This window comes from Peromyscus maniculatus, chromosome 14 (genome assembly GCF_049852395.1).
Source record: "Peromyscus maniculatus bairdii isolate BWxNUB_F1_BW_parent chromosome 14, HU_Pman_BW_mat_3.1, whole genome shotgun sequence".
In the NCBI taxonomy this organism is placed as follows: domain Eukaryota; kingdom Metazoa; phylum Chordata; class Mammalia; order Rodentia; family Cricetidae; genus Peromyscus; species Peromyscus maniculatus.
The window spans coordinates 4498725-4512144 of NC_134865.1; the positions used below are offsets into that span (position 1 = coordinate 4498725).

General features: G+C 36.3%; 1 protein-coding gene and 1 non-coding gene across 4 annotated transcripts in view; one reads left to right on the top strand and one right to left on the bottom strand.

Annotated features, from left to right (window-relative positions):
* The window catches only part of Mdga2 (MAM domain containing glycosylphosphatidylinositol anchor 2), a 793868-nt gene that overhangs the window by 679050 nt on the left and 101398 nt on the right, over window positions 1-13420 (top strand). For all 3 annotated transcript variants that reach the window (XM_042260511.2, XM_076550567.1, XM_076550568.1), the window contains exon 9: window positions 9644-9913. In XM_042260511.2, coding sequence (XP_042116445.1) covers window positions 9644-9913 — 270 coding nt within the window. The remainder of the gene's footprint in view (window positions 1-9643; window positions 9914-13420) is intronic.
* LOC121822563 (U6 spliceosomal RNA) lies at window positions 259-362 on the bottom strand. Its single transcript, XR_006063749.1, has one exon. It is a non-coding gene; the product is annotated as a U6 spliceosomal RNA (small nuclear RNA).

A 13420-nucleotide genomic window follows, 5' to 3' on the forward strand; every position in this document is an offset into this window, starting at 1 on the left:
TGCTCCATGTGATAACCATTCTTCATCTCTAAAGTGTTAAGTGACTAAAGTCAGTCCAACACATGTTCAATCTCCATCCCACACCCCATTAAAAGTTTTAAGAATAGGTTCTATTAATGTTATCAATATTGTTTTTAAGATTTTTGTGATTATTTATTGGATAAAATTATTTTTGGTAACTAATACAAAGTTAAACAGAATCACCTCATTTTATTTTCATGCCTTTTTAAAATTTAAATGCTCTCATCATACAATATATAAAAATATAAAAGCTTCATGGTTTTGTGCATTGCCCTTGCACAGGAGTCATACCAATCTGTGTATCATTTGAATTTTAGAATATGTGCTGCCGAAGAGAGCACAAGATTTTCATGATTCTTTAAATAGATTATTTTTTATAAAATGAAAGTACATGTTGCTTTCATCTCTGGTACTCATTTAAAATTGGCAATTGTTGCCCAGAAGTCATTGCAAAAGTTGATTATTTATGTGGTGTCAAAAGAACTTGCAAAATAGTTTCTGATCCCTCTGTTAAGACATAAAAGCTAATAGAGAGTTTTCCCTATAGTATTCTACATCCTCAGAAATTGGACCACTTATATGCATTTGACCCATTATAACTGACTTCCATTCTGAACACTTGACCAGACATCTTGAGCCAGTAATTACATAAAGAAAAATGTCTAAACTCAGAACTACTTATTTAATGGGTTTATTACAATTAAATTCTTAATGGTTTTCAAAAGTTATACTTTTACCTTTAGACATATACACTGGTATATGAGAAATGCATGCATTCATATGCATAGAGTGATACACAAATTGCAAGTTGATTCTGGTTTGAAATCCTTCACCAACATTTGTTTTCTTTAACCTATAAGCTTTGCCTCAAAGCTTATATGCTTCCTTGAAGATTTTCTGTTTCTTAGTTGGTATTGGTGTGATTGGGTCAACTTCTATTCATGGTCCTCTTTGAGTGAAATAATTAAATCATAACAAAATGGTATCTCTTTTCAAAATAGCAAAGCACAAGTTACAATGGAGAGAAAACATTCTGAAATAAAATTGCTTTGCTTGATGCCTTATTCTGCCATTTTTAGATGAGTAATATTTCTTAACTCTTCTGTGCTTGAGGCTCTTCTAAAAAATATGTTACTGTCTGTCATAAGGGCATAATCTTTGTGAGTATCTATCTTAATACCTAGGATTGAGTGAATACTCTCTGGCAGCAAATGTAGTTTATTTTAAGAGCATTTAGAATGACTTTGAAATAGACACTAATGTGAATGGATATACCTTGTGTACTTTAAACATCATTTTGGCTCAACTGAAAGAAACATGAGTAACTTATTTACTTATCTTAAGTAACCCTACTTTTGGCATTGCATACACTTACATAATTTTGTATAGTATTTTTACCTATAATTTCATTAGTATTAAATATTTTTAATAAATATACTGAAGAACTCTGTGCAGCATGAAAAACTGGTTCTATTCAGTTAACTGGACATTTTTAGCACCTTCAGATTCTTTCATGTTTTCTGTCTTCTCACCATACATTTCATCATGACCACAGAGGTTGAGCCTTCTAACTAGGTGTACCAAAGAGGGAAATATGCAGCTCATTAATATCTAGTATGCTGAAGGTGAGCCTTTCATGAAGAGTTTCCATAGGTGGATTTCATCGGACTGTAGTGAGTGAACTTCCAGTTCCACATCTGCTGGCTTTCTGAGATTAAAAACATCCTGGAAGCCAACTCCCTCCTGGCAGCCTTTTAAAGAGAAGGAATGATCACAGCAATTTAGGGATGCTTTCCAACTCAGTCTATTAGACTTTATAAAATCATACTTTATTTGAAAAATTTTAAACCAAATTACCAGATATCTTTACAAGCCATTAATAGACTACCCTGGGTGATTTATGTGAGAAAAATGACACTCACATATAGAGATGGTACCAGAAAGTCACAATTTGAAATAATCTAAGATGCCAAATAGATAAAAGTATTCTCAAAGTAGCCAAAAATAAGTGTGTGTTTTAGGATACATTCCTGCTAGATAACCTTAATTACCTTATTACTTTAAAATGAATTTTTAACATGAAACATAATCAACTGCAAACACTTCAATTTTTTTAAAATACAATTTGAAAGTGTCTATATATTCCCTTAACTTGTGTTTGACTTCTGTATTATCAACCTTCTCTGAATTTATCCTTCATTTCAGTGGTAATATCTTTGGTCTTATAAGTACTTCCAACTTCTGAGTCTCTGAAATGTTCCATTCTAACAAAATCCTCCTCGGAGCTCTAAGTTTCTGCCTCCAGGTCCTGATGATTTAATATGCTGGCTAATTTCCCTCATAAATTTCCTACTGAATTCTTCTGTTTCCAAACTCTGCTTGGTTTATCACTTATACTGCACCTTCCCCATGTGTTTAGTCCCCTGTCCTTTCAGCCCACTAAACTCAATGTCCATTCTCTGTATCAAACTACAGAGTTGTTGTTGTTTTCTTATTGTTTAATACAAGATCTCACCCCTGGCTGGCCTGAAATTCACCATGTAGCTCAGACTGATCTCCAAATTTCAACAATCCTCATGACTTTACCTCTAGGCTGCTGGGATTATCAGTGTGTACCCCCATACCTTACTCAAACTACAGAGTGTGTGTGTGTGTGTGTGTGTGTGTGTGTGTGTGTGTGTGTGTGTGTGTGTGTGTAAGTGTGTCTGTGTTGCATGCACATGTGCAGTCCAGAGCAGGACATTGGGTGTCATTTTATGTCACCCTGTCTTACTGCCTTTAAGCACTCTGACTGAAACTAAAGTTTACTCATTTCAGCTAACTGGATGGTGAGTTAGCTCTTTGGCTTGGCTTCTCTCTGCCTCATATAGCTGGAGTTTGAGGCAAGCAAAGTGTTTGTGTTGGCACTAGATATTTGGACTCAACCCTCATACCTGTTGGTCACAATCTCTTACCTACTGAGTCAGCCATCTCCCTCTCCAGCTACTACACTTTCAATGATAAAAGAGGTATGTGTTTCACGGAGTTCTTACTACATAAGACATAAATGTGATATCAAGGAGATTAAAAGAAGCGCACTTCATTATAGTTAGATCTGAAAATGATCATAGACATGGGATTCTGAAGTCACAAAATCTAAAAGATTAAAAAGGTCAGCAATTGACAGCAGAACAATGAATCCGAAGAACATTTTAGAAAGAATAAACAGCCCGTTTTCATCATAGGTATTGACATATAATTTTATTTTTTGATAGGGTTTTGTCTGGTTTTGATATCAGCATAATATTGGCTTCATAATAACATTTTAGAAATGTTCCTTCATTTTCTATTTTACTGAATAATTTGAGGAATTTTGGTGTATGCTATTCTTTGAAAATCTGATAGAATTCTGAAGAGAATCCATCTGGCCCTGGGTTTTTTGTTTGTTTTATTTTTAGTTGGGAGATTTTCAATTACTTCTTCTATCTCATTGAATGACAGAGTCTCTTGAAAGTATTTATTTCATCTTGATTTGGCTTACTCTTAGCCAAGGAGCTATTGGCAATTGATAGCTACAGGGATGAGGAGAGTGAGTTTTCTTTTAAGAATGTAGCTCCTGGTAAGTTAATCATGCTACAGAAGAAGACCACACATCCAAGAATATATATGGTCAGCACCAATTAGACTTGATGGATGTTAAAACAACAACAACATCCACAAAATAACCACAAATTTGGGTGGGTAGGAAAGTGGGGGTGATAGATACAGTAAGAGTTGGAGGATGGATTGCATGTGATCAAAAGAGTTACAAAATTCTCAAAGAAAGAATACATTTTTTTAATTAGGAAAAATTAAAATAGAAAGAAAGGTCAGAGCCAATGGTCTGCTCACAAAAGGGCTTGCTTGACACGTATTATAGAAAGAAAACTTGGTTGAGAAAGTGGACAGATGATCAGGGGAATCAAGAAAATGTACCCAGTAAGGGTACAATGTGAGGCTTCTCCTTAGTTAGGTGTTCCTGACCTGAAAATATCAAGGAAAGGCCATAAAGAAAGGATGCTGGTCCTCTAGAAGGCCATTGCATAGACTGTTTAGTGTTCTATGTACCACATACATAGTTGAGGAGTAGAGATTGAGGGAAGTGTGTGTAAGACCCTCATATATTTTTGGTATAATCTATAAAAACAATTTTCCTTTATAATCATAGACATGGATCCTAGGCAAAAAGGTTATCACTAGTTTTCTCTACTGTTTAACTCTTCATTTACATGCCCCAAAACTATAGCCTATAATATATTGGCACCATGCATATTTACTTTCACATACTATATTGGAGCTAATTTATCCAAAACTAGATATTTTCAGATAGATGTGTCTTTATTTCTATTGTGATTGGACATTTTATTATTTCTGTTATTTAAAACATGCAGCCCTTGGATCTGAAGAGATAGCTCAGAGATTAAGAGCACTTGTTGCTCTTAAAAAGAACATGGATTCAATATCTAACACCCACATGGTGGTTCCCAACCATCTATAAGATACATTTATGTAGGCAAAACACACACAACATATAATAAAATGAATATATCTAACTAATTTTTTTTAAAAAAATGTAACCCTTTAATTTGCCTAACATACATATTTAGAATCTTCACAAATCATTTATTATTTTTATATATTCCTCTTTAGTAGGTATTTAACTCCAGCCCCATGAGTGACTATACTCAACGGAAAAACCAACTTTGCATTTTACTTGACTGCTTATGCACAATCTAAGCTGTCCCTACTACTTGAAACCTCCCCATCTTTTGAGGCTTCATTTTAAAGACAGATTTCAAGTAGCCTAAGCTGGCCTTGAACTGACCTTTCTGCCTTAGCCTTCCATGTTCTGAGATTTCAAGGTATGCTTTAATGCCATGATCTTATGGTTTTTAGAGTCATATGTTCCCTTAGCTCTATATTCTACAAATATTTTACAAAGCCTTTCCAGTTGACATAAATGAGAAATGTTTCCTAAGTCCTATTGAGAATATCAAAATGCTTATTAGAATACACTCAGTGAATTTGTAGGATAGTAGTCAAAGCAGCTGCATTTTCATTGAGTACCTTTGCTGACTTAGGTAAATATGAGGTCTAGTTGTTGATATCCCTGAGCAGTGGGTAAAGGACTTAAAATCTAGATTATTCATGAGGAGAGGTCTCCACTGTAGACCCTTGTAGACCCTTCCCCAAGTGGGTAGAATTTAAGCTGAGAACAAAGATAAAGTGAACATAGTGTTTATACTTTGACTCTCAATAGAAGGAAAGAAAATGGCCATTTTTAAACTATAATGTTTAAGATGCAGAAATCTAGACATTCATATCACAGCCTCTATCATTTAATAGTTCAAATAGGCATGCAGCCATGAGCATTGCATAATTGTAGGTGTTGCTGCTAATACTTGCGTAGGGATATGATTTGTCTCTGCAGGGAAAAAAAAACCAAGATGAGTTTAAGTTTCAAAGTGTAGAAAAAGAATCAACACTTAAAAGGTGATAGAAACACAATGAACTCTAAAGGAAAAGCAGCAGGAAGCAGAAATGTAGTCCCCAACCTCTTCACTATCAGGCAGGATAAAATAGTGGCTTTGTTTAGGGACATCGATAATAGGTCTGACCATGCTAGCCAGTAGAGCAGCTGTGCAGAAGAATTGCGGAGAATGTTTATAGATTAAATCTAAATTATCAGATTTAAAACACCATGAACATATTTAGCAGATTAAGCAGAGTTATAAAAAGAATTAACAAACTGTGTTTCCTCAGATGAATTTATTAGTAATAACACACAGAAAAAAAACACAAACAAACAGAAAGACTTTGGAAAAATAGTTTTAAAAATGTGTAAGATATAGGAGAAAATATAATCAAGTAAGGACTTAAAGAAGACAAAAGAAGTTTTGTTTAAAGAGCTGATGATGAGAACTCTCCAAAATATCATAGATGAAAGACAAATGTAAATCAACAGCTATAAGCCCAACAAATTGAAACCCGTAACTAAAAAGAAGCTCATACCTATAAACACTGTATGGAACCACAGACATCAAAGACAAAGAGATGTTGAAAGGAGCTAAGTGGAAGAAAAAGTAGCTAAAAATGGAAGGCTTTGAAATCAATTTTCTGCAGCATGCATGGCCATCCAAAGACAGTGGAAGTGTGTGTTGACAAGCAGAAAACACTGCCGATCTATAAAACTGTATGCCTTGGAAAACAATTTTAATATGAAAATATGTCTTTGCATATCAAGATCATAGAAATAAGGAAAGATGTGGTGGGAAGTTCAGAATAGTGACTAGAGATACAAAGAAAATGATCACAGGTCAAAGGCCTTAACGTATTAAGGAACACAGGAAAATGAACTGGGCCATAGAAATGTTAGCATTGCAGCCATTGTGTAATAGAATTTTAAAAGCAAAGGAGAATTAAAATTCATGAGTCTGTAACACATATCAGGACAAAAGTTAAAGAAGGAAAAAGTTTTCAGATTTAGCCTTTTTTCTACATCCATGGTAATGAAATAAAAATAATAAAAAAAAAATTATAGGCAACTCCCAACTGGCAGCATGAAAGGGGTTGGATAATTCTATAATCCAACAATCAAAAAAGAATTTAATCAAAAAATCAAAACTTGAACAAAAAACACAAAATGAGAACAAACAGTTTTATCCAAATACAAATGAATGAAATGCTAAGTATTTGGTGGAAGGGGGTTGCCAGGCTCTCTGGAAATGACAGAGGATAGGCACAGGCTTGTCAGAAGAGGCGCTCAGGAAATGTGAGGATGTGGAAGCTTAAGAATAAAAACTTCCAAAACTGTGAAATGCAAATGCCAGTAAATGAATGCATGAGTAGCTACAATAGTATATAAAATACACTTTTAAAAGCTAAACCTTAGAGATAATAAGAGTAATAAAACTTGAACTCATGAAATTTAAATATTCTTCATAGTATAGTTGAGAAAGGTAAAGCAAAAATAAGAGAGTTACAAGGGAAAAATTTAAAACTACGGAAGCCGTTTAGATAATGATAATGCTAGTCGAAGTTAACCCAACTAACATAAGCAGGCAATCACTCAGTTAACCAATCAGCCTTACCAGACATGTTCTGATCTATCAAACACACTCTCACACGGTACAATGTTTCTTCTTTCTTGCTTTTCCTCTGAGTGAGAGAGCCAAACCCTGTCGTAGAGAAGCATCAACACTTTTGGAGAACTGAGTCTGCATGGACTTTCGTCTGACTATGAGTCATTTAAATAAAAATACAAAAGAAGAGACAACCAGAAATAGCTTGTTTGTTTGGAAACACCAAAATTAGGTGGCAATAGGGATCATGGGAGAAAGTCTTTGCTACCAGTGTGACTCACATGTGCAGAGAATCAACATGCCCACTGCACACTACATTCCCATGGTGTGACTCACACATGCAGGGAATCAATATGCACACTAGATTCCCATAGTGTGACTCACACATGAAGAGAATCAACATGCCCACTGCACACTACATCCCCATGCTTTCCTTCCCATTTGTTGGACTGGCATCAACCTCCACCTCGTTGCATAAGGAATCCCTTGTTTTCCCACTACCTCATAGAGAGTTGTTCACCTTTTTTTTTTTAACTAATACTGTCATTTTTCTGCGACTTGCCTTGTGCCCCTCTGCTTCATGCCCTCTTTTTTTTAACTACAGAATTTTTCTTAGGGATTGGTAATATTATGACTAATAATTTGATCATGTAAGTCCTTTAATTTTGTATCATTTTCCTGATGCTGGCACTGTAAAACCAAACTCTGTAGCGTGAGGCCCAAGTTTCTTTGGACGGATTTTCCTGCCTTTCTACTGTGTTTTCTCCAGAGCCACAGCGGTGTTTTATTCACTGGTTCTGGTAGTTCCTTTGCTTCCTCCGAGCATTCCCTCTTCTCTGGCTCCTCTTTATGTATACTTCTCTCATACCTGGAATGTCCCCCTTTATGGCATATGCACCTTACATGTCCTTTGTTTCCTAAAGGACACAACACAGGCACCAACTTCCTTAAAATGCCTTGTCTGTGTTGTGCCAGGAATTACATGAAAAGCAGGATATGTTTTCTTGCATGTAGAAAAATTCTTACTACTTTTAGGAAAAGATTCCAAAGGAAAAAAAAAGTTGAATAGATAAAATTAGAATTGATGGATTGAAAAAATGTTTGCTAAAAGAAGAAAGACCATTCAGTAAACTGATAATGAGAAGAGAGACCGAAACTATTTAACAGGCACCATAGGGTGAAAAGAATTCCACACTGACAATAATCGATTTCCCAAACCCTTGAGCACTGTGAAGTAAGAGCCACCGGGTAGAGCTGTGCAGTTTTTATGGTGCACAATTTGCAAGAGGCCCATAAATGTCAAGTTAGGGGTGGACTCGCCGATCATTTCAGCCTCATATGGTTGCACAGCTTCTGTGATAAAATGGATAGGTCACATGATCCACTTCAGAATTTAGTTTTTAATTGAAGATTGCTAAACATTTTAGTCAAAGTTTGTATGTTGGGTATCAAAAATGAGAAGTGTGTATTTTATATCCTTTAAATGGTGTACTGAAAATTTCATCATCAAAATAAAAAATGTTAGGTACCAAATACAGCAAGTTTTAATTACATGAAAAAAAATCACAAATATGGCAAATAAGTCTATTAAGATCAATCCATGTGAATCTATTTAATGGGTAATAGGGATGTATTAAGATATATCTTAATAAATTGAGTAAATATACTCGTGAATACAGAACAGAGTAGACAGCAGAAGTTGTCCTCTGATCTGACTGGGAGCAAATCCACCTGGCAGTTCGATCAGACCAGGAAGCATGCAGCAGGTAGAAAGAGCGCATCACCCTTCTCCCTTACCTTTTAAGAGGTCCCATACAATGGCAGGAAGCACCCTTCCTTTGGGGTCCCATAGCCCAAGGTCGTGGGCTGAGCACATACCACTACATAAGTCTGCTATTTCAGTGAGATTGAAAGCCACCTTCAACTGTGGTATAGTTTGGAAAGTGTGCTTAAGGTTTATGGATTGTGGACTTCCAGTCCAAGGAGATCAAACCAAACCATTTTAAACACTGATTTATAAATTTGTCTTTCTGGTGTTATAAACTGACAAGTACCAGATCCACAGACTGAGCTCAACGGTGATAATTATAATTTACAGATGAAACAGAACTCTTTCTACTTTACAGTCTCATGCTAATATGAAACCTTGTCATAATTCTGTTTGTGCATCAATAGCTTCATTGGTGCCTGAACATGTAAATAAATAGTTTTGGCAATTTTGCTTTTCCTGGAAGCACCTAGAAGGAAATAAGAAAAAAAAATTTTATTGTTTTATCTGTAAACGTTTGTTGTTGATGTTGTTTTTTGTTTTGTGTAAAGTCTCATTGATTTCCACTCTGAGAAAATCTTATTTCCCAGCTCAAGATGAAATTCTTCAATTTTTATATATTCTCCACCCACCTTTTATACTCACCCACTGTAACATAAGTTCTTAAAAATACACACATCATAATAGAATAGCCAATAAGATTGCTGTTTTGAAAGCCACAACTTTCATCTCTTTTAACCTGTCTTTCCCCCAGACCCCCCAGCTGTGGAACCAGCATTCTTGGAAATCCGTCAAGGACAGGACAGAAGTGTGACCATGAGCTGCAGGGTCCTGAGAGCGTATCCAATACGAGTGCTGACCTATGAGTGGCGTTTGGGCAATAAGTTATTACGGACCGGTCAGTTTGATTCTCAGGAGTATACAGAGTACCCAGTAAAAAGTCTTTCCAACGAAAACTATGGCGTTTATAACTGCAGCATCATAAACGAAGCCGGAGCAGGGAGATGCAGCTTTCTCGTTACAGGTAGGATACTAAATTAATTTGATTTTTGTTAATACATGATTTTGGAGCAATAGATCTTGGGCTTGCATGAATGCTGGACTGAAATCATTTTGTAAATGGATAGGTTTGTACATTTGTGATTTTGCTGTTCTAGTTGCAACATCTATTTGATTGTTTTGGGGGCAGGTCTGTCTTTTTGGTGAGAATAATGCCTGTGCCTATAAAACAACACAGATGTCTGTCTGAATTCAGATGAAATGAGGAAGTTCTCCTGATTCTGTTTGTTCCTCTCAGTGATAACACAATTGACTGTGGTAACTAGCAGTACTGAGATAAGATTGCAAGATAAGTCACATGGTCTGGCTCTCTCTCTTTTTGTTTTTTATGAGTAGCAGCAATGTTTTGTTTTCTTAGTTATTACTTCTCAGTGTCCAAGGCTCCGTGTCTCAGTTTGTTCTTGGCTTGTCACATGCTCTCAAATATTTCATGGCAGACCAATAAACTATATACAAAGTATGACAATTAGAGAGAAGTACTAACACGTTTTGAAGTTGTTAGCAACTGTATGTTCCTTTTGTATAGCTTTAGACACTGGTTGACATTATTCTGATATTCTCTGTGCTTTGGTAAATCTGTTCTTTTGCTATTTTTGAACCAGGGTTTTGGAATGTATTAAAAGGAAATTACCTTTTCAATGTTATTTTTGTCTTAAGTAAAATGACATTTAACAGTTAGAGCATTTGTGATATTGAGTGAAGAAGTTGGCCCCTGTGTCATCTCTGAAAAGCTGTTGTTTAAAAAAATGATGAAACTATCCCAGACTGAAAACTTGTTCATTAACAAGAAATATAGTTGTTAATTTCTGATTTTGAGCAATCTCTCTGTTCTGGGTGGCATTGTGTGTCAGTTTGACACAAGCTAGAGTCATCAGAGGAAGGAGACTCAGCTGAGGAAATGCCTCTTTGAGATCCAGCTGTAAGGCATTTCTTATTTAGTGATCAATGTGGGGGCAGGCAGCCTATGATGGGTGGTGCCATCACTGGTGTGCTGGTCCTGGGTTCTTTAAGAAGGTGGGCTGAGTGGACCATGGAAAGAAAACAAACAGGTAAGCAGCTCCCCTCCTGTCCTGTTTGAGTTCCAGTCCTGACTTCTTTCAGTGATGAACAGCAATGCTGAAGTGGAAGCCAAATAAACCCTCTTCTCCCCAACTTGCCTTTTTGTCGTGGTATTTTGTCACGGCAATAGCAACCCTAACTGAGACACTCTCTAAAGCTGGATTTCCTTTGAGCCATTTTTACTACCTAAAACATAATATTAGATTGATGAAATTCACTCGGCTACCAAGGAACATGAAGCAGTCTTCTCCGCTGTACTCTGCTTCTCTTCATTTTTCAAGACGTTTTATTTTGGCCCATGTCAATGAAATCCTTTTATAATTTGATTCTTAAAGTAGACTATTAACACAAAGCCAAAAGTTCCTAGGACAGTGTGTTTAACTTAGGGGGAGGATAATGTCAGTGCAGTGAAATTAATAAGGGCTGGAATGTTGTCTGTTATTCAAGAGGAGATTTTTTATGATCTAGCTTACTGACAATCTTTTAGCCAATATTCCATTTTTATTTGTTTTGTGTGCCTCTGTGTACATGCATGAGGGTGTTCACCTTTCATATACATGGAGGTCAGAGGACTTCTTGCAGGGTTCCGTTCTCTTCTTCCACCATATGAATCCCAGGATGGAACTCGGGGGATGTCAGGGTTGGTTCCCAAAGACCTTACATGCTGAGCCATCTGACCCAGTTAGTCGTTTTCTACAAAGTGCTTTCAATAATAATAGGAATCATGTAGAGGCAATTACTTTTCTCATGTTGGCACAAATGAGGAATCTGACTTCCATTCATTAATCCTTTAAAAAAAAATAGACATCATAAAATTAACTGTACGCTTTTCACTCTTTTGGCCTTAGGCAATTTCCAATTTTCTGAAGCGACACTGGCTGTCAGGTTTAGGACCATGCTGCTTCTGTAAGATTTTCATTTGTTCCTTCTTATGTGACCCGAATTCTCTTTGAAAAGTCAAGGACAAGCTGAGACCAGAAGAAACTCTAAGCTCCATTCTTCCACCTCACATCCATGGGGTGCAGCAAGTGGATTTTGATAACCATGGAAAGGAATAAATCTGTTATGAGTTTCCTCACAGGGGGAAAAGAAATACCTTCAGGCATTATTTTCTTTCTGTGGTGTGTGCTCTTCAAACTTCAGGTCAGCATTATTGTTTCAAGATCTCCTCATAAAGTGAAATATAAAAAAAAAAAAACAGGAAAAGGAAAAGATCAAATTTTAAGTAAAGCACAACCAGGGAAATGCATAGAGGAGTAGGCATGTCATAGCGCATGTGTCAGTGGAAGAACTTTTGAAAGGAGATATAGTTCTTTTACTGAATTGTATCAGAATTAGCATCCCTCAGAAGTTCAGCACAGCCGAGAATTCCTCTCAACTAACCTGAGAGAATCAAGGGGTAGGGAATCTAGTGACCATTTACCGTATTTACCTCTAAGGGAATGTTTATAAATCCCCAGAATAATATGGAATATTATGACTCATGGGTATGCTAAAATTAACTCACTTGTAAAACATGAAATTTTAAGTCTATATATATGCACACATTTATATTAGTAGGTAGACATTATAATTGTATCTTAATAAATAGTTCTATGCCATTATACCGGAGTTCAAATGGAGTTTTACATTATGCCATGATGAAATGGCTCAGTTTATGAAAAGCATTCCCAAATGCTTAAAAGACCTAGAATCATTGCTGTCATGACTAAGTAACTTTCTGTATTTGATCCTAACACATAGTTTGATCCAGAAAGGATGGTCAATCTTTACTGATTAAATAGATAGGTGACTTGATAGCAACATTTCTTATTGAAAGAAAGAAAAGAAGAATAAATTCATTTTTAAAATTAGGAAAAGAGATGTGTATGAACAAAGATAAAGAGTAGTTCAGGTTGGAAGTGAGTAATATATTTCATAGCAGGCTAATGACTGACCCCAAGGTTGTGTCTGTCTACTCATTCTGCAGCTCAGAACTTACACCACATGCTAAGATGAAACACTGGATAAGTTAAGACTTCTCAGAGGAGACTAACCTGGCTGTTTCAAGAGGGTTCCAAATGTAATTGTTCATATTCTCATGTCAGGGAGGCAGAGTGAAATCTGAGGGGGAAGAGGAGGGAGTTTGACTATGAGCCCCTGCAAAGAGGAGCCAAAGACGCTCTGATGTCACCAGGACTGAAAGAGAAGATCCTAAGCTCCTCTGCAGCCTCAGCAGGAAGAGACGGCGTGTTAGACAACAGCCTCAGGTTTTTGTCTGCCCCTCAAACCCAGAACCCAGAGAGAGTAAAACCTTACGCCACCAGTTTGTAGTAAATTTTATGGTAGTCTTAGATATCTAACACATGTGTCTCATTGATTACATTCCTGAAGGATTATCTTCAAAACGCAGCAAGGCAAAAAGTACTGCTGT